This window comes from Numenius arquata, chromosome 23 (genome assembly GCF_964106895.1).
Source record: "Numenius arquata chromosome 23, bNumArq3.hap1.1, whole genome shotgun sequence".
NCBI classification, from domain to species: Eukaryota; Metazoa; Chordata; class Aves; order Charadriiformes; family Scolopacidae; genus Numenius; species Numenius arquata.
Genome location: NC_133598.1, coordinates 4,751,618 through 4,778,503, shown reverse-complemented (window position 1 = coordinate 4,778,503; position 26,886 = coordinate 4,751,618). Strand labels below are relative to the sequence as shown.

General features: G+C 52.1%; 1 protein-coding gene across 3 annotated transcripts in view; it reads right to left on the bottom strand.

Annotated features, from left to right (window-relative positions):
* Positions 1 to 219: 219 nt before the first annotated feature.
* Positions 220 to 26,886, bottom strand: part of KANSL1 (KAT8 regulatory NSL complex subunit 1) — an 84,841-nt gene continuing 58,174 nt past the window's right edge. Inside the window, exons 3-14 of one of the 3 annotated variants that reach the window (XM_074162657.1) lie at positions 24,992 to 25,096; positions 19,303 to 19,418; positions 16,893 to 17,088; positions 13,743 to 13,908; positions 9,522 to 9,707; positions 8,945 to 9,106; positions 8,470 to 8,621; positions 6,143 to 6,261; positions 4,919 to 4,976; positions 4,191 to 4,303; positions 1,532 to 1,778; positions 220 to 602 (exon numbers count right to left, since the gene is read on the bottom strand). In XM_074162657.1, the coding sequence (XP_074018758.1) occupies positions 303 to 602; positions 1,532 to 1,778; positions 4,191 to 4,303; positions 4,919 to 4,976; positions 6,143 to 6,261; positions 8,470 to 8,621; positions 8,945 to 9,106; positions 9,522 to 9,707; positions 13,743 to 13,908; positions 16,893 to 17,088; positions 19,303 to 19,418; positions 24,992 to 25,096 (1,920 nt within the window). In that variant the 3' untranslated portion in view covers positions 220 to 302. The remainder of the gene's footprint in view (positions 603 to 1,531; positions 1,779 to 4,190; positions 4,304 to 4,918; positions 4,977 to 6,142; positions 6,262 to 8,469; positions 8,622 to 8,944; positions 9,107 to 9,521; positions 9,708 to 13,742; positions 13,909 to 16,892; positions 17,089 to 19,302; positions 19,419 to 24,991; positions 25,097 to 26,886) is intronic. The other 2 variants (XM_074162660.1, XM_074162659.1) reach the window with 2 other exon arrangements.

The following is a 26,886-nucleotide window of genomic DNA, read 5'->3' as shown; positions in this document are numbered from 1 at the left end:
GAGGGGGGGGTCTGGTGGGCTGCTCCCCTCCCGAGGCTTCACTCCGCTGGGAGGAATCTGGGGGCTCTCATTCATGTGACAAGGAGACATGGAGAAGAAAAAAAAAAAGAAAAAAAAAAAAAGAAAAAGAAAGAAAAAAAAAAAAGAAAAGAAAACAAAAAACAGTTTCTAAACTCCTTAAATTCACTAAAAACTGTGAAAATTCCCGGCAGGATGTTTGAATATCAAACGCAGATTTTGGAAGCTTTAATGCCAAGAGTTAGTTCTGTGTGTTGGTTTTGCTCATGTCTTCCCGTATGTCTCTATCTGTGCGCTGGCCGCTGAACTGCTGCGGAGGAAGAGGAGGAGGAGGAGGAAGAGGAAGAGGAGGAGGAGGAGGAGGAGGAAGAGGAGGAGGAGGAGGGTGTCGCCAGGGGGGGTCGGCTCTTGAGGCTGGCCAGGTTGGGCAGAGCGGAGGCGCCGTCGCTCTCCCGGGAGGATTTGCTGCCCGAGGTGCGGCGGGTGCAGCGCGACGACCGGTCCTGGGGGTCGGATTGGTCCTCGCACTCCGTCCGGGGATCGTAGGAGAGCGGGAAGGTGCGTCGCTCCCAGGGCTGCACGGCCTAAAGGGAAAGAGACACCAGGCTATGGAAAATCCTCCGGAAAAAGCTGTTCTGCTCCCAGCGCGATTCCAGCCGCCCGCAGCGGGAGGCAGCTCCACGGAACCAGCCCAGCCACGGACTCGGCTCCGCTCGTTAACAGGGCACGGAAAACTCTAGCACGCGTGGTGAGGACACGGCAGCCTCCAAAACCAAACCAATCGCTGGAAAAGTATCCCGCTGCCGATGCCCAACGGCACCACGCTCCGTCCAGCCGAGCGGCTGGAGGGAACTTCCCACACACAGGCTTCTGAGCTGCCTCCCCACAGTGACGGGGACGAACCAGCCACGTGCGAGCATCAGATTTATAGAATCACGGAACGGTTTGGGTGGGAAGGGACCTTAAAGCCACCCAGTGCCACCCCCTGCCCTGGGCAGGGACACCTCCCACCAGACCACGTTGCTCCAAGCCCCCTCCAACCTGGCCTTGAACCCCTCCAGGGATGGGGCAGCCACAGCTTCTCTGGGCAACCTGGGCCAGGCTCTCACCACCCTCACAGCAAAGAAATTCTTCCCCACATCTCATCTCAATCTCCCCTCTGTCAGTGTCAAACCCTTCCCCCTCCTCCTATGGCTCCCCTCCCTGATCCAGAGTCCCTCCCCAGCTTTCCTGGAGCCCCTTTAGGGACTGGAAGGGGCTCTAAGGTCTCCCCGGAGCCTTCTCTTCTCCAGGCTGAACCCCCCCAGCTCTCTCAGCCTGTCCTCCCAGCAGAGGGGCTCCAGCCCTCCCAGCATCTCCGTGGCCTCCTCTGGCTCCGCTCCAACAACGTTCCCATGTACCTTTACCCACAGCAGTCCCTGCAGTGACACAGGGACAGGCAGCACCTGGACCCTCCCGCCAGCCTCCGGCAACAAAACCGGAGCCAACGGCCACGATGGGAGCCATCACCCACCTGCTCATCGAGGCCGGCCTCGGGCGTGGAGCAACGGGTGTCCTCGCTGGAAAGGAGCCGCATGGAGTCCCGGGAGAGGGGGGTAAGGGGGGCAGAGAGCAGTTCGGGGCTGATGGGGCTGCGCGGTGAGTGGGTGTGGGTCAGCTCCGAGTGGGAATGGCAGTTGCCCACGTCCGGGGATGCCGGTTGGGGAGTCGAGGGGTTCCCCAGCTGGGGGGTCGTCCGTCCGTCCGTCGATCTGTACGACCTGAGAGAGGAACACGTTTGAGAGCCGGGTTCTAGTCCCCCCCGCAGCGATACAGGGGCTCAGGCCGCTGCCACCTGATGTCACCCCATGGTCCCATCCACTGCTCCCCCCTTGGGAACAGCCCTGCGATGGGGAATGCGGGGATTTGGGGCACACACGAGCAGGGGACGCTGCAGCCCAGGGGTTAAACTCATCCAGGCTCAGTTCTGTCCCAAAGCAGCTTCGCAGCACTGATGCTGCTCTCCTGGGGTTCCGTGTCCCACAGATCTCCTGTGCTGTCAGTGCTGTGTAAATGCCACGATGAGAAGCCACCCCATGAAATCAGACACTTCAAAGTTGGTTTCTCCAAGTTTTCCACCGTCCACACCCCAGGTGACACCAGGCGGCTCAAGAACCCAGCGCAGGGAACCAGTAACGCTGGAAACGCAGCACGTTCAACAGCTGGGCCTAGGAGGAGCACTCTAAAACCCCTGAACTTCACAAGATTTAAACCAAGAATGAAGAAAGTTTTGAGCACCTACAGATGAAAGACCCACAGGCTGCAAACGGAGAAACCAAACTGGAGTCCCCACATCCGTGTGCAATTCCTCAAGATAAACCACGACAGCGATCAAGGGCTCCCAAGGACCAGATTCCAAATCCTACCTTGGCCAAAGCGTTCATCAGAACACACAGCCCCAGCCCCAATTAGACTAATAAAGCAGCTACACCTGCAGCAAGTCAGAGTCCATGTGCTGAGTCAAGCTGCAATTTAAAAGCTGCTACAGGAAAAAACCAAACGCTTCTGCTACACACACGAGGCAGGAACACCACAGGATACCAGCAGATCTCCTGGAGCAGATCTCAATGAGGATGACATTTAATGGAGACGAAGAGGGTTTACCCCAGTGTTTACTGGTCCTTACCTGGCCCAGGCAAGGAGCAAGGTACGGGCTGAATCCCAGCAACAAGGAGATACCGGGCCCTGAGGGGCTCCGGCCGTTTCTAAAGAAAGACAAAAGCAGCCACCAAGAACAACCCCGGGCTGGGAACCGGGAGACCAAGCAAGGAACCTGCTGAGGAGGAGCTTGGGATGTGGATCAACTTGGACAAGCCGTTCTCGGCACAAACGCAGCAAACCAGGTCCTGGGTCACACCGAGGAACGTGTCCAGCGGAGCAGGGACACTCCCATCCCCACCTCTCCCTGCTGGGGACCTGGCACTGGGATTCCCCAGCTCCACAGGAATCTCCATCCTTGGAACTCTCCACACCACGGCCAGACAAAGCCACAGCCAACCTGGTCTTCTGCTGGCAACAGCCCTGCAGGAGGCTGGACCGGAGACCTCCACAAGTCCTTTCCCACCAGCATTCCTACACCTGTGAGCTTTTAAATTCACCTCAATTACCAAGCCAGGACCTCAAAACAGCTTCTCTCACCAACGTCCCTACAAGAGGGTCTTCAGAGAAACCAAGTTACGGTGAAGGGCTCCCAGATGTGAGAAACCAGCTGAAGGAGTCTGCAAAAACCCACCAAAATCACCCACACTCCACCAGCAGCGGGAAAGGCAGCTGCAGATGAAACGAGGCGGCAGCAGCACGGAGTTTGACAAAGGCCACCTTTGCATTTGCAGAAGTTCTGGCAGAAATAACCTCTCATGATCGCACACACCCGAGGGGGATTAACAGAAACCACCACCCGACTAAGGCGACCGGGCGCGTGTCTGCGCGCAGCTGGAGTTCAGCAGGAATTCCTGCCCAAGCGCCGAGCGGTTCAAAACCAAACAAAGCCTCGGAAATCGAACGGAGAAGAGCAAATCTCTCCTTATGCAGGTTTGTGATGAGAGGAACAGCTGGAAACCGTGTGGGTTTTAGATGCCCACTCACAAAGACACTGCGAAAGGGAACCGAGCGTCCAGCGACCAGAGGAACGTAAGGACAAGAATTTAAATGGAGCAGAGAAATGGCACTGCTGAAGCGATCGAGTGGAGATGCCACAGACAGCGTACGCTGGAAACAACCACCTTTCCTTCTTCCTGCACAAAGGATGCCCATCTCAACCCCTCCGTTCTTCTCTGGACTCCCGAGCTGGAGCACCAGCCTCTGCGCTTCCAGAGCGGTGCAAGCGCTTGAGAAAGCAGAATCCAAGCAGACGGGCCAAGAGCTGGTTCTCCACGATTTAACTGGGAACTTCACCCCCACCTGAGCACGACTCCGCCTCCTGCAAGGGCTCCTCAAGCTGCTCTTGTGGATGGGGATCAAACTCCCCGCTAACACCACAAGCTTTTAACCATTTTTACGGATCAGCCAAGCTGCTCCCAAGAACATCCCACTGTTGGGAATGACACATTGGCCAGGAGAAAACCCGCTGCACGCTCTCTGCGTTCCGGCGCTGTTGGTGCATGGGGACAGGAACGGAGCCGACGGGGACATACCTGCTGCCGCGGCGCTGCGGGGGCACGCTCGTGCTCCAGAGCCACCGGGCTCGCTCCATCTCCTCACACTTGCCGTGCCGAGCAGTGAAGGCCGAATCAGACAAGTCCTCGATCTGGGAAGGGAAGGGCACAGGGTTTGCTCAGAGCTGGCTTATATTAAACCCCCACCTACGTGCTGTTTTTTCCAGCATTTGCTACAGCAAGAATATTTAAATAAACGCTTCTATCTCACGGACCTATCAGTGAGTGCGAGGGCACCTCCTTAAGCTGAGCCTGCATCGCTTGGGAAGAGATTTAAGAAGTGAAAACCAAAGGGAAGTATTTATCCCAGAGTGAAAGCGCTCCCATAGAGGTTTAAGGAAATACCACCATTATCAGTTTCACTAAAATAGTAATTCCAGCAGCGTGACTGGTCATGATTTCTTGATTGAGACTGCTCCATAAAAAGATCGCTGCCCAGAGAGGTCTCCTGACAGCAATGAGACCTCAGATTCGGCTGCACCCAGCCAGTAAATCCAACTTCTGCCTTATCACGCCTGTCCTCAAAGGGAACCAACACCAGGCTGGTTTCTGCAAGGCCAATTGTGTGTTTTCTTGCAAAAAAGGAAGAGACTCCGCGCCTCCCCGCTGAGCTCCCCCTGTCCACTCCCTTCCGGCATCCTCCGTGGACGCTGCTCGGTCGCTCCCAACCCCATCCCATGTTAATTCAGAACTAAAACTCTTCCTACCTCCTCATTGTCTTCATCAGGGCTGGCTTTCAGAGCGCTGATATCCACCTCACGCCAGCTGCAACACACAACGTTGGGAGAACAGTCAATCCCAGGCACCGCCAGCCCCACACGCACTAACCGGGGACTTTGGGAGGTCAAAAACACAAGCCTCCCACGACGAGCAACATATTTAGGCTCGGTTTTAAGCCAAGCAGCCACGTTTGTCTACCAAAAATCCCTCCTGCGCTCTCAGACCATGGTTTCTCCCCCTCCCCTGTTGGCCTGCCCCACTCTGAGCACATCCTTCTGCTGTGGGTCGGCTCCCGCCGAGTGTGGCACCAGGGGACAGGCAGGAGATGTCCCTCCACGGTGGGAGGGTGAGGAATGGAGAGGAGGTCGCCAGTGTCCTCCCTTCCTTTCTGCCCCCCTGCTCAGCTCCCGGCGCTGGTCTGGCAGTGCGGCTGGAGCCTGCCAAGGGCAGAGGAAGCAGAGCAGATGCTGCAGCGTTTCCTCCTCTTCCTCTGGCTCAGCAACAGGCTCTTTCCCTGCCCTGCTCTGAACAGGGCCTGGGAAGAGCGTGTAGGACCAGGAAGGAGAAAGAGGTAGAGTCGGGAAAGAGACTTGGAGAACTGGGAGGGAAAAGGAGGACTGGGAACCGGGCGGTTTGGATGAAGCAGCTGCACCGGTGCTGCAGCGCGTTGGCACATTCCCACCCAGCTGAGAAAACCAGGGACTGAGCTCATCCACAGTGTTAATCCAAGAACATCCACGGGCCAACAGCTCAGCTCCTTGCGCTCTGCTCGGGCAGAGAAACCTTCTGGTTCCTACCACAGCCCAGGGACGGGAGAGCTTCTCCTGGCCCCTGCCGCCCAAGGCGATGGCAGCTACCCATCCCGGACACGTGCGGAGCTGGGAAACCACCAGGTCCTTCAGCTCAACGTGCTCAGAAGTTCTGCAGCAGGACAGGGGACAGCCAGGGTGACTTTAGATTGCACAGAGACCCCAGCAGGGAGCCAGCTTTCACGCACGAGGGACTCTCAGGCAACATATTCCCTAACTCACCAACTCTACATCAACGTTTTCCAAACTTCCTCCTACTTTCAAGGAAGAAAGCTCTTTTCCTCACCAGCATCGGCAGCCACTGGGTCAAAGCCCTGAGCTTCTGATGAGACATTTCCATGGCAGAAGCAGATGAGCTGGACTCATCAGAAGTCCCACTGGAGCCCGGGATCAGGCACGTACCTGGGCGTGAGGATCTCTTTGTACTGCAGTTTCTCCACACGAGTCGTCGCAGCAACGGACATCGGGATGACAATGTTGTTAATATCAAACGAACTTTCGCCTCTCCTCCTCCTTGGCTGCTGGAACATGAAGACACGAAGCAAGTGAGAAAGGGTTGTAGGTTTTGTCACATTAAGTCATTGATGGGAAAAGGAGGTGGCCCCATACGAAATGGCCTCATAGGACCTATGGAGACTCCAGAACGGAGTCCATCTACTGCCTGCTGGAAGCCCTCTTCCCAACCCAAAATCCTTAGTTTGGAGGGTACAAAGAAGGGCAGGGGCTGTGGTGGCCCTGACGGCACTGAAGCGAGGTGACGAGGACTGCTGAGCTCTGGCCACCATCTCCACACGACCACCAGCCAGGCAGATCAGGAGATGGGTTTATCCGGCTGATGAACTGACCCAGCAGGAAGAAACGCCTCCCATAAAACCCAATTCCCAACCGCCAACGTAAAGAAAGTAGCGAGACCATCAGGGGAAGAACCATCCTGTTTGGCAACAGCCCCCCTGCTCATGTCCCTGTGGGGGTCTGGACCCGTCACAGGTGACATTGTGACAGAGGAGGGAGAGGTGACGCAGTGACACAGAGGAGTTCACCTCGGGTTCTGACAGCTGTACCAAGAGCCTGACGGCTTCCCTCCGCATCGCGCTTTTGACCGAAATAGACTTTCTAAGACAGAAATAAGCTCCACACGGATCTACTGAAACCTGGCTGAACGCTGGGTGCTCTCCTACCATCTGTCTCCCCAAAAACCTCCCCCAAACCTGTGACAGCAGCACTGCTGGTACAGGGACACAGAGTCACCTGCCATTTACCATGTTCTCCATCTCCTTTGATCCCCGTGGATTGGAATGTCAAAAGATGCGGGAACCCATGTGCCAGGGGCAGAGCCCAGGACTTGTATGATGCTGGGTGAGGACAGAGTTGGGTGGACAACTATCGCCACGGCAGCAGGGAAATTCCAAGGTGTCACCATCAACAGTGAGGCCTGAGCCAGCGGTTGGGGGGCACACACAAACCTGCGCCAGGCTGGGAGGCTTGAACCCAGGACTTGGACCCTCGAGCCCAGAGACCAGACCCAGGGAACCCCAAGTGGAGGACTCGGATGGTGAAGGAAAGACACTTCCATCTTGCTTTTCTGAGCGAGCTTGTGACAGAGGAGCAGAAAAAGCAGCAAGAGAAGACCAAGACGTGTGTGTGAAGCACAAAGAAATGTCATCTTGACACACCAGAGCTGCGTGTCAAAACACCTAGCACGTTCAAGCCAAACTACCACTGCTTGTCGGGTTCTTCAGACACCCTGTGGTGTCCTCACTGATGTCACAGCTGATGTCACAACAGCAAACTCCGCAGTGAAGGAACCCACCCAGGACCAGGCAGCCCCAGAGCAACAAGCTCGGAGCAAGGACAAAGACAAACAGAGTTGAGCTGGAAGCGGTGCCCCCAGCTCTGTCTCTCAACCACCCTGGTTTCACCATCAGGGTTTGAGGAACTCTGCTCTGTGATCCCCTGGTCACATCCAGCTTTGGCTGCGGCACAAACCACTAACTGGAGTGCTCAGAGAGGGTCCAGGTCCTTCACTGGGACACTTGAGGGTTCAATTCAGTCCTTTAATGGAGGGTTTCTGTTGTTGTGGGTCAGGCGCTGGGAGGACAGATGGTGTCTGAAGAGGAGCTGTGTCACCGATCTGTCCCAGAGCACAGTGGGAGCGATGGCCCTGCTCACTGACGGCTTTTAGACACAGCTCCACAAAGTCCCAAATCCTGTCATCCTTTAGCATTTGGGGAGGCTGAGTGTGTCTCTAAAATCCCAACCACCACTGCCCTGGAACTCAGGGAGTGTAGCGCCACCGAGGCCACCAAGAGAAAGCCATCCCAGTGGAAACACCGCTGTACCAGCAAGCAGCACACTGCTGGTCCTCAACTCTTCTCCTTCTCCTCCTGGCATCCCCACACAACTTCAGAAACCAAAACCCAGACGCGGAGCAACGCCAGGGGACTACTGAGAGCAGGAACCAGCAGTTACTGAGATGACACCAAATGCAGGTGGGTGGCTTTCTGTACAGGTAACGTCAACCCAGGAACCCCAGTGGACCCAAAATCAGAGTGAAAAAAGAGGGCCAACCATCAGCTGAACCAACACATCCAGCACGGTAAGAGAAATGCTGGGTGCTCTCACGCCTAAGACGCCTGAACTGCTCGAAAGCTGAGCCCCCGTGGTGGGGCTGAGCCCCCCGTGGTGGAGCTGAGCTCAGAAACCTCTCCAGAAAGGCAGGAGATACTTACGGCCGCGCTGGAGGTGCCCTGCGAACTCGTGCCGGCGGGAGCAGAGCCTTCCGAGGAGGTGGACAGTTGCCGCGCTATGGGGCTGTGAGGCGTGGGGGTCGCAGCCGCTGATAAGTAGCTCGGGCCACCGACGTCCGCGTGATGCTTCAACACTACACAAGGGAGGGCAGGAGAAAACGAAGACCGTCGTTAGCCAAACAAACCAAGGGGGTGGGCGTGCGGTGGACAGAAAAGGACCATGTGCACCAGAAACGGCCAGCGCCGAGGAGGACTTTGCATGAAAGAAGCAGCACCTTCTGACGGAGAACTGCCAGCCTGAGGAGGCCCTGGGGGTAGAAGCGGTTTAGAGCACACGAGGCGTTGCTGCGCCAAGGCCCAGAAGCAGCGTGTTTTCCCCTTCTCCGAAGGGGGAAGAGAGGCTGGATGCGCAGCGAAGCCCAAGCTCCCCCCGAGAGACCTGGCCGTGGGAGCCTACCTTCACTCCTCTCAGACGAGCTGTCTCGCAATCGCTTTTTGTCATAGGCAGGAGGCTGGACAAGCGAGCGCTCTGGCGCTCTCTCGGCCTTGGACACGGCCGTAAAATCGTCTAAAGGCGGCCTGTGTGCCTTGTCTGGTTGGATTTTGTGCTGTGAGCGCTCTGAGGAGGGGAACAGAGAAAGAGCTATGAAACGCCAGTTTTCACCTCTCTTTCTGTTGGCGCGGGAGGCTCGGGCAGAGTTTACCCGCTCCGTAAATCCAGACAGGTCGGGGCTCAACAGGAGGGATGTGCTCAGAGCAGAACGAGCTGCAGCACTGCCCGTGCCAGCCCGAGCGCAACCTCGGGCTGCGTGAAAAGAGGTCCCTACGAGCCGAGACCAGCCTGAATTTTACACCCTACACCCACTTCACCTTCAGCCCTGGCCGGCGGTACTGTGGCCTTATCTCCCAGAGCTGAATTTGAAGGGCATCCTCCTCCTCCTCCTCCTCCTCTCTCCTCCCAGATTCCTCGGCTGTGGGGTACCAAACGGGGCAGGCTTTCTGTGCGTGGCAGACACAGGGAGGGGGACACTTACTGGCTGCAGTGAAGAAGGAGTTCACCAGCTTGTGGCGATCCTTGCGAGCAGGGTCAGACAGGCTGCTGGTCGGCAGGGGGGCCCTGTGCTTGAGCGAGAGCTTTTTGGGAGGTTTAATTTTCTCGTAGGGTTTGTTCTGCCACTGAGATTTCAACATGCTCTGGAAGTGCAGGCTCGTCGGCACATCTGCGGAGGGACAGACGAAACACGGTGGTCAAATTAACTCAATTATGCACCAGAAAGCTGCGGTGCCATAACCCTCTCCCAGTCCCCCCAGTAAGAACAGCCCTCGACAAACATCCAGGCGTTGAGTGACTATAAAACCTGGGCTTGCCTACGCCTTCCTCGCCTTTAGGGAGGACCTGTAGTCCTCCTGTAGGACCTGTAGTTAGGACCTAACATTTCTCATCTGAGGCTCTTTGAGAGAAGGATGTTCCTACAGGATTCACAGCCCAAGTAAATCCTGGCAGGAAAATGAAGCTTTTGTCAGAAAAACCATGTGTCTTCACCACTGAAGGTATCTCATGTACTGCCACGCTTGACTCTGCTATCTCAGATCTGACTTCCAAGAATCCGAGCTATCTCGGCACATCAAATCTACAGAGGGACAGGCTGGAAGAGAGAAATTCAGCTTAAATCCTCAATTTCAGGTCAAGCTGAAAGCCAAGCAAGTAGAGTATGACGTTAACCTGCCTGATGTGGCACCTCAGTCATCTAAGGGAAGCTGTGTAAGGGAGCGCATCTCAGAGCAGGAGCTCCCCAGGCACGGCCGGGTCACAGCCATCTCTGAGCTGGCAAACTCCCGGTAATTAGCTGGGTAACGGAGGCATTTCGGGCCTCGGGTTTCCGGGGTAATCCAGAGTACCTGGCCCTGTTTAATGCTGCCGTCTCCCACGTGCGCTGTACCGCTCTGAAATTCGGCAGACGCTACTTTTGCTCACATTTCTCAAGCTTTGTCCCTCCCCGATCCCACACAGACGTGCACTCCCGACCTCAGCCCAAACACAGAACACTCGTGAGATTATTCAGTGTATTTCTTGCACAGATAGGCTAAGGTAGGCTATAAAAACCATTAATCGGAGTAGCAAACTACTCCACCCTCAGGAATCCCACAAATAAGCCTTATTTTCTACGCTCAGCTTCAAACTTCAGATTTGATCACCAAATACCTAAGTCTCCTCCAAGACCCAGCTCTCTTTTACATGCCCGAGGGCCAAAATCCTAGTTCGGAAAAGCTTTAAAACTTTTAGGGTTAACAGGAAAACTACTGAGACGTGAATTTATCTTCTCCAGCTGCACCCATGAGATCGTTGTACACCAGCACTCGGGGTGTGACGTGCCCCCCATCTGCTCTCCTCTCCCAGTACGGACCAGCAGAGATGAACCTTCCCAGGCCCCGCAGGAGGAATAAAGCTCCTCGCCCCACGGAGGGGACGCGGAGGCAATTAGGAGCTGCCGGGGGATTTAGAAATTGCGTCTAGATAATCTCAGAGGGCAAGCAGAAGGGATTCAAGACCTGTCCTTAGTCTCAACGGCCGGTATCTGAACCCCTCCGAAATTTCTCCACCCATTCCAGGGACTGGAAAGCCCCAGCAGATCCCAGGCAAACGGGACAGAGAGAGCTGGGCTGGAGTCGGTTGTAATTAATTGGGGGAACTCGACTCTCAGGAAAAAGCATTTCGAGTACCTCGATGGTTAAAGCTCTGGTTTAGCCCCATCCGTTTGCTAAGGACGGGCTCCCACAGGGCAACGGCAGCTCCATGGCCACCTCTCCTGGTCACTGGGGACATGACCCAAAGGACAGAGAGGGGCCAAGCCAGTCCTTGAAGGATGCTGCCAGCGAGGCTGCAACATCACCAGTGTTGAACTGGTCTGCCTTTGGCAAAACGACCTCTTCTCTTTGCTAATCTTTTGCTTTCTCCTGAAAATTCATCCCATCCCAGCAGCCCCACACATCTGTGGAAGGAGGAGACAGGTCAGAGGGAAGGGGAAAAATGCCCGACAAAACATTGTCAGCAGAAAATGAGTTATTTTCTGGCTTGTCACTGTCCTGCTGTCAGCACCGGGTGCACCAGGGTCTGTGCAGCCAAGTGACACCGTCACCAGTCCTCGGCCGAGCGCTGCAGGCCTCCCGGGGACCGGCAGATGGCAACCGCACGGAGCCCCGGCTCTCATCCTCCCCACCAAGGTTATTACATCATCTGAAAATTCCCAGCGAGAAATCAGATGAACCAGGAAAGAAAAAAAAAAAAAAAAGCAAGCCCTGAAAGGAAGGGGACAAAAGCGCTTACGAAGCGCAAAAACACAAGGGGTTAAAAGCCGCCGTGCCTGCGCCCCGCTTGCCAGAAGGATAAATGATCTCTCTCCTCCCGCTGCGCCTGGCGGTTTTGCCCTTGGCAAACTGCACCGGAGATCCCCGGCTGCTGGCACCGGCGGAGCCCCGGAGAGACGGGCTCAAAGCGAAAGCCAGCACATGCTCAGAGCTCCAAGGGCAGGCTCCATCCAACAACCTCCTCCAGAAAGGCTTCACCCAGCCTCTGCCCGCCCGCCTGGGTCTCAAGGTGAGCCCCCAAATTAACCACGGAGGAGCACCACCAGCAACCTGGATTAACGCTCACGGGGCTGGGAGACACCTGGATGCAGACTAACAACGTCAGGCAGAGCAATTTCCCCACCTGAACACGCTTTACGTTTGGATAAAAAAAAAGCAGCCCCATCCCCAAAAGTCAACCCTAGCACAACTACGTTAAGCATCAGTGAAAATCAAAGTTAATCCGAGGCAGGGAAGGGGACTTCCCTACAGGGTTTTTAAACTTTACACCGTATAGTTTTAAAAACAAAGTTTTTAATCTCATGCAGCCAGGACGGATCTTTCCCCACGTGAGCCGGCTGCAGCTGAGCCGAAGAAAAAGGGAAAGGGAATGTGGGATGAGATAATTTGCCCGGTGGCCACGCTGCGATGGGACACAACAGGTTTTCTCACCGCTTCCGAGGATATTAGATTTAACACTATAGAGGGAGGATTCCAAGTGCTGTGAAACCAGGAAACACGTTTCTGCTTCAGGAGTTGAGTGCATGAAGCCCCTTTAGCGTTCCTGAACATGTCTTTGGGGGGCGGTGGGGATTTAGTTTTTAAAAATAGCGCCAATTTACTATTTTAGTCCATTTTAAATATAGTTCTAGCGAAAGATGCCAGACTAATTGTTCCCAGACACTCCGTGTATTTCCTGCTGCCGCGCAAAGTCTGTGCAAAGCTGGAATTTAGGCTCAAAGACACCCCGGAGCCCAGTATCTTGACCCAGACCAACCACTTTGCGTCCCCATGAGACGCGGGGACACACACCTTCCTCCCAGTGTTACCAGTGGTGTTTCACACCCCAAGCACCCAGGCGCCCCCACCCAGGGAAGGAATTGCTGCGATCCATTTACTGCCTGGCTCTCCCGATAAAAGAGCCAGCTCCTATCGGTTGTGGCCCTGTATTCTGTGATCAGAGGAAGAAGATGACAGATGGACACCAACCTCACGCAAGCCAGTAGTTTTTTGTTCAAAGAACAGGCTTGTGTTTAATTTGGCAGCTTAGGAAGCGAAAGATTCTGGAAACTACTTCTTTTCCCTTGGGAAAAAGTCCCTACACACGAAATCTGTGAATACCCCCAAGTCAGGGGTGGTTAGTTATTCCTCTTACTGATGATTAACCCTGACACCGTAACACAGGGAAACGAGTGCCTTGATGGGAACATCCCTTCCTGCTGTACCCTCTGAACCATGGAAGATCACTTACAATTCCTTACAAGGTCAAAAAAATTTCCTCTGACTTAAATCAACCCACAAATAATTTTATACAGATGAATAAACTCTGCGGAAGCAAGTATTTCTCAAGGGGTTTTAACACCGAAGACACCAGCCTAAGACCCAGGTCCCAGTAAGGACTCCAGGCTCCGCTTGATCTCGTGGAGCCAAGCAAGGAGGCTCCAGTTCAGGTTCCCATAACACAGGTCACAGCAGAGATGTGACACTTTCCCAGACCCTTCCACTCCAGTAACGCTCTACTCCTAAAAATACCTGCAGAAGAACAAGCTTGGTCGAACCCAAGAAGATCTTGCACTTCCCCTGGAAGCTCAGGATGGAGGAGCAGGCTCTGGACCCCCTCCAAGCATCCCTTGTAGCCCCATTCTCAGCACCCAGCTGGCCAACTCCCCCTCCGTGGGTGCTGCGCTTACCATCCGGGAATGACAGGACAGGATGGATACAGGAGTCCAGCTGGGAGAGACGCTCCAGCAAAGGGGCATCGTACTGGATTTCCAGAGTCGTCGAGCTTCGGGTGCCACAGAGAGCGCACGAGGGGTTGACGTCACAGCTACACCGCGCCAGGCTGTTACGATGGACCTGGGAAGGGGGGGGGAAGAACAGCGTCAATATTTCAGAGATCACCATGTCTAAGGGCTCTCCTCACACCTTCCCCTTTGACAGCTCATGAAAACACATCCTAAAGGCTGTTCGTTTTGGTTTTTTTTTTTTAATACCTTGTCTAAAACCTATTCATTAAGTCCGGACTCATAAAAGGAGGCTTTCACTTTGCATAAACACAACTGAAAACTACTACTCGCCAGCACAGACAGTTTAACGTCTACTAAATTTGACTAAAAGGGTTTAATTTTATCTAGGTTGAAACCTCATTTATAAAAACCATGAGGCAGCACAATTCAGTTGTCAGAGAGGGGAAAAGAAAGCCTTTTTGAGTTCAGATGGGTCAGAGAGCAATCTCTCTACGCCAAGAGCTGCCACTTACAGGGACATCTTTACAGAGTGAAAAAGGGGGGGGGTGGGGTGGTTTCAACCTTGTTTCCTAAATCAGGACAGACTCTCAATTCACAGATTTATTGACTTTATATAGACTTCATTTATATAAAACCACTATAGGCAGATGCAGAACTGGATGTAAATCCCATACAGAGGAAGTAACCAACGATTCCCATCAAAATTCAAGGATGTATCAAACGGGATTCTGCAGGAATCTGTTCTGAGTCTAGGATTATTCAAAACATTTCCATTAATGACTTGAATGACAGAAGAGATAACATCCTTAAGCCTTAGCAAATAACACTAGAACTGGGAAGGGCTGCAAGTACCTGAAGGAAAGAGCTGGAAATTATCTAAAATAAATAAGATTTAATTCACTGAGGGCAAACACAACGAGCAGATGCTTCAGCGACCAGTGAAGAGGAGGATGAGGTAACTGCCCAGTTCTGCCCGGAGGATCTGGTGGTTGTTACGGATGAGAGAAGGGAGAGTGAATCAGCAGCGTCGTACCACGACGGAGAATTAACGCCCCACGGGGTTTATGAACAGGGTGGCTGCGCAAGAGGAGCGAGGTCATCCTGCCACTCTGCCCAGCATTGCCAGCACTGGAGCTGGAGGGATGCTCCCAGTTTGGGGCACATGTTTCAGGAAACGACAAAAAAAAATCACAAGATGCAAAAAAGTAATGTCCCGTGGGCAAAATCAGTGTTTAGCGTAGAGGTGACCACATTAGGAATTACCACATCAACTTCCACGCTTCAGGGAGTAGCTCCTGAAGCGACATGGGGAGCTGACCAGTTTACACCAACTGGGACTACTGGTAATGACTTTAATGGCAGCCGAGGGAGATCCTATTAGAAAGTCTGGTTTGTTTGCTTTTGCTGTCAGAGAAACAAGACCGGCTAAGGTCCCAAAGAACTTGGCTAAGGAGGTTCAGACCCTCTGGCAGGGTCTGGGGATAAAGCAGCCTGTTCCGGGGCCTGGGGATGCCCGGGGAGGACCGCAGGAGATCCCTTTCTGTCCTTCTCAAGACCAGTCCTGTTCCCAACCCAGTGCAGAGACGCACTCAACCTTACAGCCGCTTTTTTTTCCTACAGGACATCTCCTAACTTAAGAATTTCACGTGATGTTGCATTCAGATTTTGTACCACAGGAGGCACAGTTACGGAGAATCTCTATGCAAACAGTGAACTCTCCTGGTTCTAATTTTTGGTGGCAACAATCCACAAGCACTTTGTGTAGATGGGAGAGTGTGGTCAACCGGACGTGGTATTTCTGGACCATGACTTGGTCGTCACTCAGCTTTCTCTCGGATAACACAGAAATCCCCTGTGATCTGGCACATCTTCCACCCTGTGGAATGGCTCTTCTGAACCACCTCTGATTATCAAATGGGTTTGATGACTCCAGTCAAGATCTAACAAGGAATTAACAGTCCCTTCTTCAAACACTGAGTGCACGAGTCGGTGTCACCTACGAGATAGTTCATAAACTTCCAAGTCACTGAAGACCTTGCAGGCAGTCACTGCAGAGCTCTACCACAAATACCCCAGATAAAACTGCAAAGGAGCGATCAGTTAAAGGTACCTCAGCTGAGCGAGAATCTATTTTGCTCAGAAAAATGTTGCTTTTTGAGCTTCTCTTTAAAACTCCAGCACCTGCAGAGCGAAAACCCCCAAACCCTTGTGATAAAGTTTGACTCGGAAACACTTTGACTCAAAGGTAAGTGGATTTTTGCCATCTATGGTTCTGCAATCATGAGAGCTGCACACACAAAAACGGTCCTTATTCCCTCAATTTCTAACCATCTATCCTCCAACTGACAGTTTATGGCATTCCTAAGAGAAATTAAAAAGAATGAAGCATGGCCTTTCCTCACACAGGCAATAAAACTGTATTTCCACTGAACTGAATTCTGCATAAGGGAGAGGAGTATAAAATAAATAAATTTTAAAAAGAAAACAAAACCAGGAATGGTGGCATTCGGTGATTTCCAAACTTAAGCAGCGGAAGCAAACACCATCACCTCGGCAGGCTGTCTGTAAGACATCCCACATACGCCTGGTCAGAGAAGTGTAGTTTTTATGTGAGAAAGCAGCAGTGAGTTCCTGGGGCTGTGTTAATTCCTGTGCTCAGAGTTAAGGTTTCCTGGTACTTGATTTTCCAGAGTTTTTTGGACTGCTCAGACCGTGCCATATTGAACTGCCCAGCCCGACGTTCACCTCAGGCTGGTTGGTTTTAGAAAAGAAAACCCACATCTGGGTTCAGCATCTCCTCTCCCCAGTGACAGCTAACGCAGGTCTCCCAACAAATTAAAAACTGCTCCTTCCCTTCTCCTTTACTTCTCCAACAGCCTTTGAAGCCTCACTCTTCTCTTCTTCCTCTCCATTAGTTTTTCCCTCTTAACAACCACAAACATTCCCAAGACAGGGAGACCTCTTCAGGCAAAGAGCAAAAGCACAATGGACCAACGCATCACTGCCTCACCAGGCTCTTTGGTGTGGAGTTATATATATATATATACGTGTGTGTATACGTACATACTGCAACAAAATCCAACCAACACGAACCTTTTTGGACAGGGGCATAATGCTGCTGGGTCGAACAAGCCGTCGCTTCTTACAGCTCAGTACCGGGCGAGTGCGAGCTGCTACACACGTTCCATCCGAAGACGAAGAAACCATGTTCAGTCGTTGCTTTTTATGCAAGAGCTCCTCAGCTTCCTGGCCATCTCCCTGAGCGTGTTCTGCCAGGCCAGGCTGAAGACTGCCCCAGAAGAGAAGAAAAGAAGAAAGATAAGCGTTAATTCATTCAACCACCCCACGTTCGCCAGCAGCACCAGCCAGGTTCACGCTCTAAGCTGAGTTTAAAGCGTCGCAGCTTCACGAGGCAATAGCTTTTATTCGGGCAACTCTAATTTTTGCTGTTACTTTGATCACTTTCCACCCTCTCCCACCACTGCACCTTTGACAAAATACCTTTGGAAGTTCTGAACAAAAAATAGCATGTAAAGCCAGGCACAGAGCAAGCCCAAAAGTCCTGAACAGCTTTAATCCTGGAGCTCAGCTTCCCCCAGAATTACAGTTCAGGGTATCTTAACACAACAGGTTCTCACGAGTCTAAATGCCAGAGAGCACAAGACAGAGAACGTATAATTTTGTAGAAAAAAATATTTAACCTAGATGTAAACTTGATTCTGATTAATATTTAAGAACTATAGCTCTAAGAGCTCTCAGCAGTGACAGCAGAAAGGTGTGATGTTAACATTAACCTTTCTGTTTTATGTACAAAGGGCTTCCCTGCCCACAGGCAGAAGCCCTGCCCTACCACGGCACGGACACACCACGCCACCTACCAAACCCCGGTGCAGCTCCTCACCCCCCACACCTTTTCATGGATATTTTACAAGTATTTCACTTCTAAAAATGCAAAACATTAAAGCCCTATGGTCTAAGGCTCCGTAGTTCAAAGGCCTGGGGTACATAAAGGGCTCTGTTGCACCCTGCAGTGTTCCAGCCGCAGCAATGAGTTGATCGGTGTTTTCTACGCCTGCTCACGCCGCCGGTGCCGCATCCCTCCCTCCTCCAGGGACTGAGCAAGCGTACGGCGCTGGCAATGCTTCTCCAGCCACCAACACAACCTGGAAACACCCCGTGTTCAAGGATTTTTGGGTCACACCAACCCCATGCAGCGCTACAGGCTGGGGGCAGAGCGGCTGGAGCTGCCCGGTGGAAAAGGACCTGGGGCTGTTGGTCGACTGTTGGCTGAACACGAGCCAGCAGTGTGCCCAGGTGGCCAAGGAGGCCACCAGCATCCTGGCCTGTGTGAGGAACAGCGTGGGGAGTAGGACTCGGGAGGTGACCGTCCCCCCTGTACTGGGCACTGGTGAGGCCCCACCTCGAGGGCTGTGTCCAGTTTTGGGCCCCCCACCACAAAAAAGACATTGAGGGGCTGGAGCGGGTCCAGAGAAGGGCAACGGAGCTGGTGAGGGGTCTGGAGAGTAAGTCTTATGAGGAGCGTCTGAGGGAGCTGGGGGTGTTCAGCCTGGAGAAAAGGAGGCTGAGGGGAGACCTTATCCCTCTCTCCAACTCCCTGAAAGGAGGGTGTAGTCGGGGGGGCCCGGTCTCTTCTCCCAAGTCACAGGTGATGGGACAAGAGGAAATGGCCTCACGTTGCCCCAGGGGAGGTTCAGATTGGATATTAGGAAAAATTTTGACACTGAAAGGGTTATGAAGCCTTGGAATGGGCTGCCCAGGGAAGTGGTTGAGGCCCCATCCCTGGAGGTATTTAAAAGAGGGGTTGACATAGTGCTTAGAGACATGGGTTAGTGATGGTTTTTGTCAGGGTGATGGTTGGACTCGATGATCTTAAAGGTCCCTTTCCAACTTAGACAATTCTATGATTCTGTGATTCTATTTTCAAGTGGTCCAACTCTAAAATCATCCCGTAGCACAGGAGAATTTCTTTCACTTGTTTTCATGTATCCACTTGAAGACTTACTCAACAAAACCCGGAGAAACAAAGACTTTAGAAAGTGTTACTCCCCCAAATCGATGGGATTTGGGTTCCTCAGTACCTCCAGAAAAGCGAGCCAGTGCTTACAGATACTTCTGCAAAATAATTTCAAGTGGGTCACCAGTACCTTCGAACTGTACAATTTGCAAGTGTATTAAAACTACCCATAAAGAGCCAGTTTTGAACACGCTCGCTGCGCGGTTGCCTGCAGGGCTTGTTCGGGTAAACACAGCTCAGTTTAATGCCATTTTCAGGAAAACAATGCAGCAGAAAACCTCAAGCAAGCAAGCTCCTCCAAAATGTTTCCAAGCACGATCTACTACTACGAAGCTTTTTTCAAAAAGAGACCATTTATATCGTTACCAACCCAGTTACTACTGGGTTGAACGCTACAGGCTGGTTTCCACTGGGATTTTGTCAAGATCATACAAATCAAGCTCTTCCCATAATATGCAGGCGGCTTACGTGTTAATGACTCCATTGACGGGTCTTGGTGCTCCACAGGGCTTGGCGGGATGGGATTCCGGAGTATTTGCAGCAGAAATACCCGAGTTCTCTAGTGGCTGGGATCCAGAAACACTCTAAGGAAGGATGAGAAAGATCATAAATTAATAAAAAAATAAACTTCTTAAATAAGGCACCACTTTCTTATTCCCAGTTGAGGATTCTGCACCGTAGCTGTGGGTTTCCACACGGACTTCAAAACAAGGGTTCAGAAGTCACCGAGACTGGAGATTTCTTAGGAACAGCTCTGGGAGAGGACGGATACAGGGGAGCACTTCCAATGCGAGAAACAAAGGATTTCCATTCCCCTCTGGGAACCACTAAGGAGCACGAAAAGCCGAGGTTTTTAAGGAGATTTTAGCCTTTTGTCTCAACGGTGCAAACAAGTCCATAAGCACCCGAAAACCTCGAAGGCGCCTCCTGAAGCCCCATGCTGTGCTCGGAGGCACAGGGCTGCAGGCTCCTGCCTTTGGAGGAGAACGGGAGGAGAGGGAGAGGAGAACAGACTTGCAAAACTGAATTTGCATTTTAAAAAGTGTTTTAAACGAGTACGCGCACAGGCTGTGGGTTCTGGGGATGGGCAGGACAAGTCTATAAAGCTAAAACTGGCTGATAAACACAAAGCTGGAAAGAAAAACTTTTTTTTTTTTGGTCAGAAGAAAGTAAGCAAGAACTAAGCTGAAGGCACAGAGCTCTTCTGTCTTAGGTCTGAAACAACAAGCCCTCGCCCGGCAGCGAGCAGCAGTTACTACGTGGCCACGGTGCTGGACGTGTCCCATCTCCCACCACCCTGCTCTAGGGAGGACAGTGGGGGGGGACTGTCACCACAGCCCCCACGGACACGCAGTCTCTGTGCCTCCTCCCAGTGACATTCTTGCTCCCCACCCCAGCAGGAGCCAGGCTGGTCCAGCACCGTCGCACCCCAGCCCTCATCATTCCCATCCCTCATCATCCTCATCAAGCAAGTCCCTTCTTTTTATTTTCAGCCGTGCTCCTCCTCCCCTCCCGGGGTTAAACTTCATTTCTCCCTTCGTGCAGCACTTCCTACACTCCCTGCCGATGTCTCTCTGGCTGGGTTTCCTCCTCTCGCACGCACGGGTGATGGTGCGCTTCAAATACTAGTGAAAAAAAGACAAAAGAGAAGCTCTGACTTATCTCCACTGATGTGCAACCAGCCAGCCGCCCCCCCGGCCCATCACACACTCCATCCCAAAATGATCAGCCCTGCATCAATTAACGTCTCCACCTGCAATCACTCCCCCAACCCAACAACTAAGATCAGGCTACGGCGGAGCTGGACTAACGGTTTCCAGAACAGCAGAGACCTGACTCATCAAGGGAAGGACAATTTCCAACACTGACAGCTTCTGCCCCTTGCCCATTTGAGGAACTTTGCTGGGTTTGCTGGGACCCACAGGCTGGTCTCAGAATCACAGAATGGCAGGGGCTGGAAGGGACCTCCCCCTGCCATCCAACCCCCTGCCAGAGCAGGGTCACCCAGAGCAGTTGCACAGGAACGCATCCAGGAGTTTGAACATCTCCAGAGAAGGAGACTCCAGACCCTCTCTGGGCAGCATGTGCCAGGGCTCTGCCACCCTCAGAAGAAAGAAGTTTTTCCACAGGTCTGATCGCGCCGGAGCATTCCAGCAGCACCACGCAGCACCCGGCGGGGTGAAATCAGGAGCTGTGAAGGTTTTCCCCCTGGTTTCAAGGCTTGGCAAGGCTGAGCCTTCACATGACACCTCCGCCGGAGGCACCCCCGGATCGGGAGGGCGGATACGCATGACTCATAAAGCTCTTTTGAAATAGGATATTTATTTTCTTCTCCAAAAAGGGTCTTAAAGGAGGAACCTCTTCTCCAAGAGCTGTCTCTGGCTTGGTGGGACATCAAGATGGGAGGAGAGGGTGACCCTTCTGCTTCCTGCGGGTAAGCTGGAGTGCGTCAATCCAAAGCCTATTTATCAGAACCAGCCCAGGCTCACCTTATCACTTTGAAGATGGGTGTATCCTAACAAGGCTCTGACATGAGGAACGGGAGAATGAGGACTGCAAGAACTGCCATCCCCAGCCTTCAGAGCAGAGGCTGAGCTCTTCCATCAGCTCCTCCTGGACGTACCTCCCAACGCTGTGCCTCCTATGGGGCAGGCTGGGCAGCCGGGCTGGGATCCAGAGGAGCCTTCATCATACCAGGATCACATCGATGCTCTGGAGCGAGCTCTCCTCTGTGATTTGGGTTTGTCTGGGGTCTGGAAGTCCAGATCTTTAGGATCCCTAGGACTCTTAGGGGGGTCAAAGATGCAGCTTTGGTCCACCACCATATGGCACATGGAACCAGGAGCCTGCAGATGACCAGTGGCTCTCACACCAGTAAAGAAGCTGCGTGCTGGCAGGTGGGTAGTCATGACCCAGCATCAGAAACATCCCCTATATTCCAAAAAAACCCCCCAAAAAAACTCAGACAGGTTCAGGCCTTCATCTATTACTAGTCACAAACCTCTAACACGGGGAAAAGTCTTCCCAAGACACTCCATCAATATCTTTTCTCCTTTACTATCAAAAAATTTAAGTGCACCCCCCTCGCTAGACGAGCAGTGTGAGCAGTGAACCAATATCAACAGCTGAGATATTTCTTCTGGGCTTCGTGTTATTCCCATCTTCAGGCAAAAATATTTACTCACATACTGAGCTTCCAGTTCCCAGCAGACATTCCCAGGCCTTTTTTTGCAAAGCCCTTTCCTCCACTGATGATAGGACTGGTTCTTCCCAGGGATTATCAGCCACATCCCACGTATCAAGCCGATGCCCAAGGACACGGATCCTGCATTCACGCCGGCCAAGGGAGGTACCCATGAGGGGATGAGATCCAAAGAGGAGCCGGGGATGAGACAGGATGGATTCCTCCCCTTATTCCCTGACACAGATCTGTCTCTGACTCTGCCAGTTCGGGAAATAAATAAAAAAAAGGCCAAAGAAAGCGCGCCCAAAGAGTGCCAAAATGATAAGCACCTCTGCAGGAGAGGCCCAAGAGATACCCTTCCAGTAAGTGTCCTAACGCAACAGGAATGGTCTCTGGGCTAATCTCTGGCTGGGAGCAGATCAAGGCTCTGACTCAACACCCCACCCTTATGACCAAGTCTAATTAAGCATAAACCCTCCGGCAGCAGGGTGTAGGAGCCGGGTGCCTGGAGGCAGCATTTTGGAGGCTGACACCTCCAGCACTGCTGCGGGGGCACACAGTGATGGGTGTCCAACAGCCACCACGCGTGGAAGGGCTAGAGCCCCTCTGCTGTGAGGACAGGCTGAGAGAGTTGGGGCTTCAGCCTGGAGAAGAGAAGGCTCCGGGGAGATCTTAGAGCCCCTTCCAGTCCCTCAAGGGGCTCCAGGAAAGCTGGGGAGGGACTCTGGATCAGGGAGGGGAACCACAGGATGAGGGGGAAGGGTTTGACACTGGAAGAGGGGAGATTGAGATGAGATCTCAGGAAGAAACTCTTTGCTGTGAGGGTGGTGAGAGCCTGGCCCAGGTTGCCCAGAGAAGCTGTGGCTGCCCCATCCCTGGAGGGGTTCAAGGCCAGGTTGGACGGGGCTTGGAGCAACCTGGTCTGGTGGGAGGTGTCTCTGCCCAGGGCAGGGGGTGGCACTGGGGGGGCTCTAAGGTCCTTTCCCACCCAAACCATTCTGTGATTCTATGAAGAGGAATAAAAAGTCTTTTCCAGGAGGAGTTGCCCTCCAAGATGGCAAGCGTGGCTGCAGGAGTAGCCACAAGAAGGTGCCAGGTAGGAACCTGCAGCCTCTTTTACACCAAAAATGATGTTCTTCTCTGCTCTCAGTGTCTATTATTTGTGTCACTGTTACCTCCAACACCTGCAAGAGAGATGGGATATCCATCGCGCTAGTGTCACAGCAATAAAGGTCTCCTTCTGAAGAGCTTATGCCCAAGTGAAAAGGATGAGAAAAGGGACAAAGCGGGAAATCGAATAAACACAGCAAGAGCGAGATGGCTGTGAGCGGCCAAACCAGACAGCACTGGCCAAGCAAGCTTTTTCTTCTCCATAAATCAGAAATCTACAGACATTTTCTGTTCTCTACATACAGAGAATGAAGTCTAAGACAATCCAAAAAAGGACAACGTGGTGATTTTCTAAGTACATGAAAAATACCTTTAGCGTGTAGGGACAAAGCCAGGTGGGACAGTCCTTCCATCTGCAGATTTCAGGTTGAAAATACACTCGTGTCAAATAAACAGCCTGATTTAAATGGATAAGGAAGAAAATATTCTTCCTATCACTGTTAAATTCGATCACTTATCTCCGTTATCAGCCTGTTATTTCCAGATTAGCTCCCAAATAACAGCCAATTCGTCATTGCAGGAGCATGTTATTGCTGACGGGAAGGGGAACGTGCTGTCACCGCACTTGTTTATTATTCTCCGAGAGCTTTTTGGGTTAAAACATGCAAAGGGGAAGGGGCTGGGGGGGCACACGACAGATGGACACCACTGCTCACAATCAGACACTGCGTAATGCCTGTGATTCAATCACGGTCCGGAGCAGCCCCTGCCATCCCAGCTCTCCAGCCTCCCGTCGCTCTGCTTTCATCTGAAGCACCATCGACTATTTCAGTCGCGAGCAAAACCCGTCCCTTGGACCAAATTGCACAGCAGAGATTTGGGCTCAGCTAATTAAAGGCTTAAATTCCAGCCACACGTCTGAAAGCCAGCGTCAAGCGAGGAGAGGTTACAATCACTCGTAACGACCCCTTTGGGGTCCGGCGTTAATCAAAAATTTCACAGTATTTCAGATTAACACCCAGTATCAGGAAAACTCTGACAAAGTCTTGCCAGCGATAGGAGAAAACACTCAAAGTAGAATTTTACGGTCACTTCTAGTTGAGTTTTTTATCTGTATCAACTACACTGAACATCGGTCTATGAAGCTCAGCACCCCCAGAAGCTCGGTCTGTCCCCAAAAAGGGGCATTAGGACAGAAAAGCCGGAGTGCTGCAGCTCGGTGGCAGGAGTTTGAGCCACGCAAGGACCACCCTTCTCCTAGTACTACACCTCTCCAAAATCCTCCGTTTTAATACGTCTATCTGTCCCGCGGGATCAAAAGTAATCACAGCCAGGCTGAGCAGCACCATCAAGCCTTTAGTCTGTGGCCTATATTTCTGCATTAAATAATAAATACCTGGCGCTGCGTATAGTTTCCACTGCATCTCACTCAAATCATCAGTTCCCTTTCCAAGGGGTAACGCTCAGGCAGATATTAATAGCCACACTTTAAGAAGCCTTTGCTAATTATGCCGCTCTCAGTTTGAGGTACTTTTTTGCTAGAGGGAAAGGATTAGTTAGGATTTTTAAGCTTCGCAAAATGCTAATGCCTATTACAAAGGTACCCCCAGGAACTCTGTGCTAAAAGGTGTTTAAATCCCATCGTTTTATTAACCCCAAAATAACCTGGGGAGGGGGCAAGCTACACAGACCAACAGATGAGCAATTCCCACGTGAAGTCCTTCTCCAGGAGGCTGGTCCCACACCAGACACGTGGTTCGAGCACCTTTCTCCACCGAAGCTTAAAGGATGAACCTTCTCTACCCAAAAAACCCACGAAGGTGAAAGTGTCTGGACCCAGCCAGTCCTGCTGCTGGCACTTACCAGCCGGTCAGCCCCAGGCTCCAGCTTAACTTCAGCACTAACGGGACGGGATGCATCATCTACAGCAGGATCAGGGGACGATGCTTCACCAAGAACTATCAGCCCCTGGAAGAGAGGGAAGGGAAGAGGAATTAACTGCAGGTCCTTCGGTCTCAGCAAGGGAAACTGCGCATCCATCATCCCCCAGAAACTACACCGGCCGCACAGCAAGGCGCGCTTTCCCACCTCCTTTCTCGGACGCGATGCCAAACCGAATCCCCCCCTGCCTGGATTTCCCTGACATCTCCGCTGAACTCGGGAGAGGGGGGAAGGATGGGGGCCGAAGCCAGATCACACGCCTTCAGCCCAGTAACAGCAGGCAGTTAGCTCCCTCTCAGGCAAAACTGCTGAAACGCCACCGTCGTCCCGTTTCCCGGCCCTTTCCCTCCTCCTCCTGCACACGAGGAGGCTTGGAGAGGAGGTTCAGAGAGGAGGTTTGGAGAGGAGGCTCGGAGAGGAGGCTCGGAGAGGAGGCTCAGCGAGCCGCATGCCAGCAAAACCAAAAAGAGAACATTTTGCCGTAGCGCGGAGCAGGAAACGACCGCGCTCAGAGTACAAAGTGGAACTCGCCACCGCAGCCAAAGCAAAGCAGTTTTGAGCGGGTGCCAAAAAAATCTACAGTCAAACTTGTTACTCTGAGCAGATTTTTTTTTTTTTTTCTTTTTTTTTCCCCAAGAAGTGATATTCACAAAATTCAATCAGGAAAGGAAAACACTGATAAACAAGCCATTGCTATAAACCAAGCGGGACAAAGCGCAGTGGCACAGCGTTGCTTTATCAGGCTTAACATATGTCGTCCTATTTATGTTTTACTCTAAGTGAAGCTTACTCTGAAGGCAGGGCTGCTTTCTCTCTAAACAACATAAAGTAAAATAAAATCATTACCATTATGCATATTCTGAGATATTTTATAACAAAGCAGGCTAAAATGTGCAAGGGATTACAGAGTTGGTGGAACCTACAGGCCATGAATAAAGTTCAGGACAAAGACAAGCCAGAACAAGTTCACAGTTGGTCAAACAAGGAACTATGGAAAGGGCTGCTCAGGGTAAGAACGGACAGATCAGTCATTTGAAAACAATTTTGGTGTGTCACGAGAAAGTGAGGCTGGAAGGGAACCTGGACACGGCATCTGGAGAGAGGAGAGAGCTACGAGGCCCCCCCTCAAGGTCCACAGAGTCAACACCATACGTGACTGATGCCGTGGCACGTGGCCATGGAAGTCACTCCTAAGGCTCATCTTATGCCTTGACACAATCGGTGGCTTTCCAGAAAGACAGTGGTAGCCCATAGTTCAGGGATACTTTATTGAAAAGCAGTTCATAAACTAAATACAACCGTAGGTGGCCTCTGACCAGCAATGAGGAAGTAGCCAACTTCCAGGGTGAACATGATGACGATTTTCTAGAGTTTTCTGACATCCCAGGAGGTTGTTTAGTGGATGACAGAGGCTGGAAGTCTAAACTCCATTAAATACTGCTGTGCTTTTCCTCTACTCTTGAAAGATCCCTCTCCGAAAGCAACCCATCCTGTTTTGTCATTGCTTGGGGGGAATCACAAGAGCAACATCAAATTTCCATCTCCCTTTCAGGAAAGGGAAAGGAGCAGAGCATCTGAATTATTCCAAGGTCACACAATACTTGCTTTTCACCAGCGTTCTCCAAAACGAACTAAAAAGGAAGGCCCCCTCCAATATTTATAGGCAAGTTTGCCGGTTCTTTACTCCCATTTTTATCACTAATTATGGTATTAATGAGAAGTCAATTGTACAGGTCTCAGATACAGACAGATATAGATCTCAGATGTCTCACGGTCCTGTAATAGTCAGCAGCTTCTTCCAAGGGACTAAGGGCGAG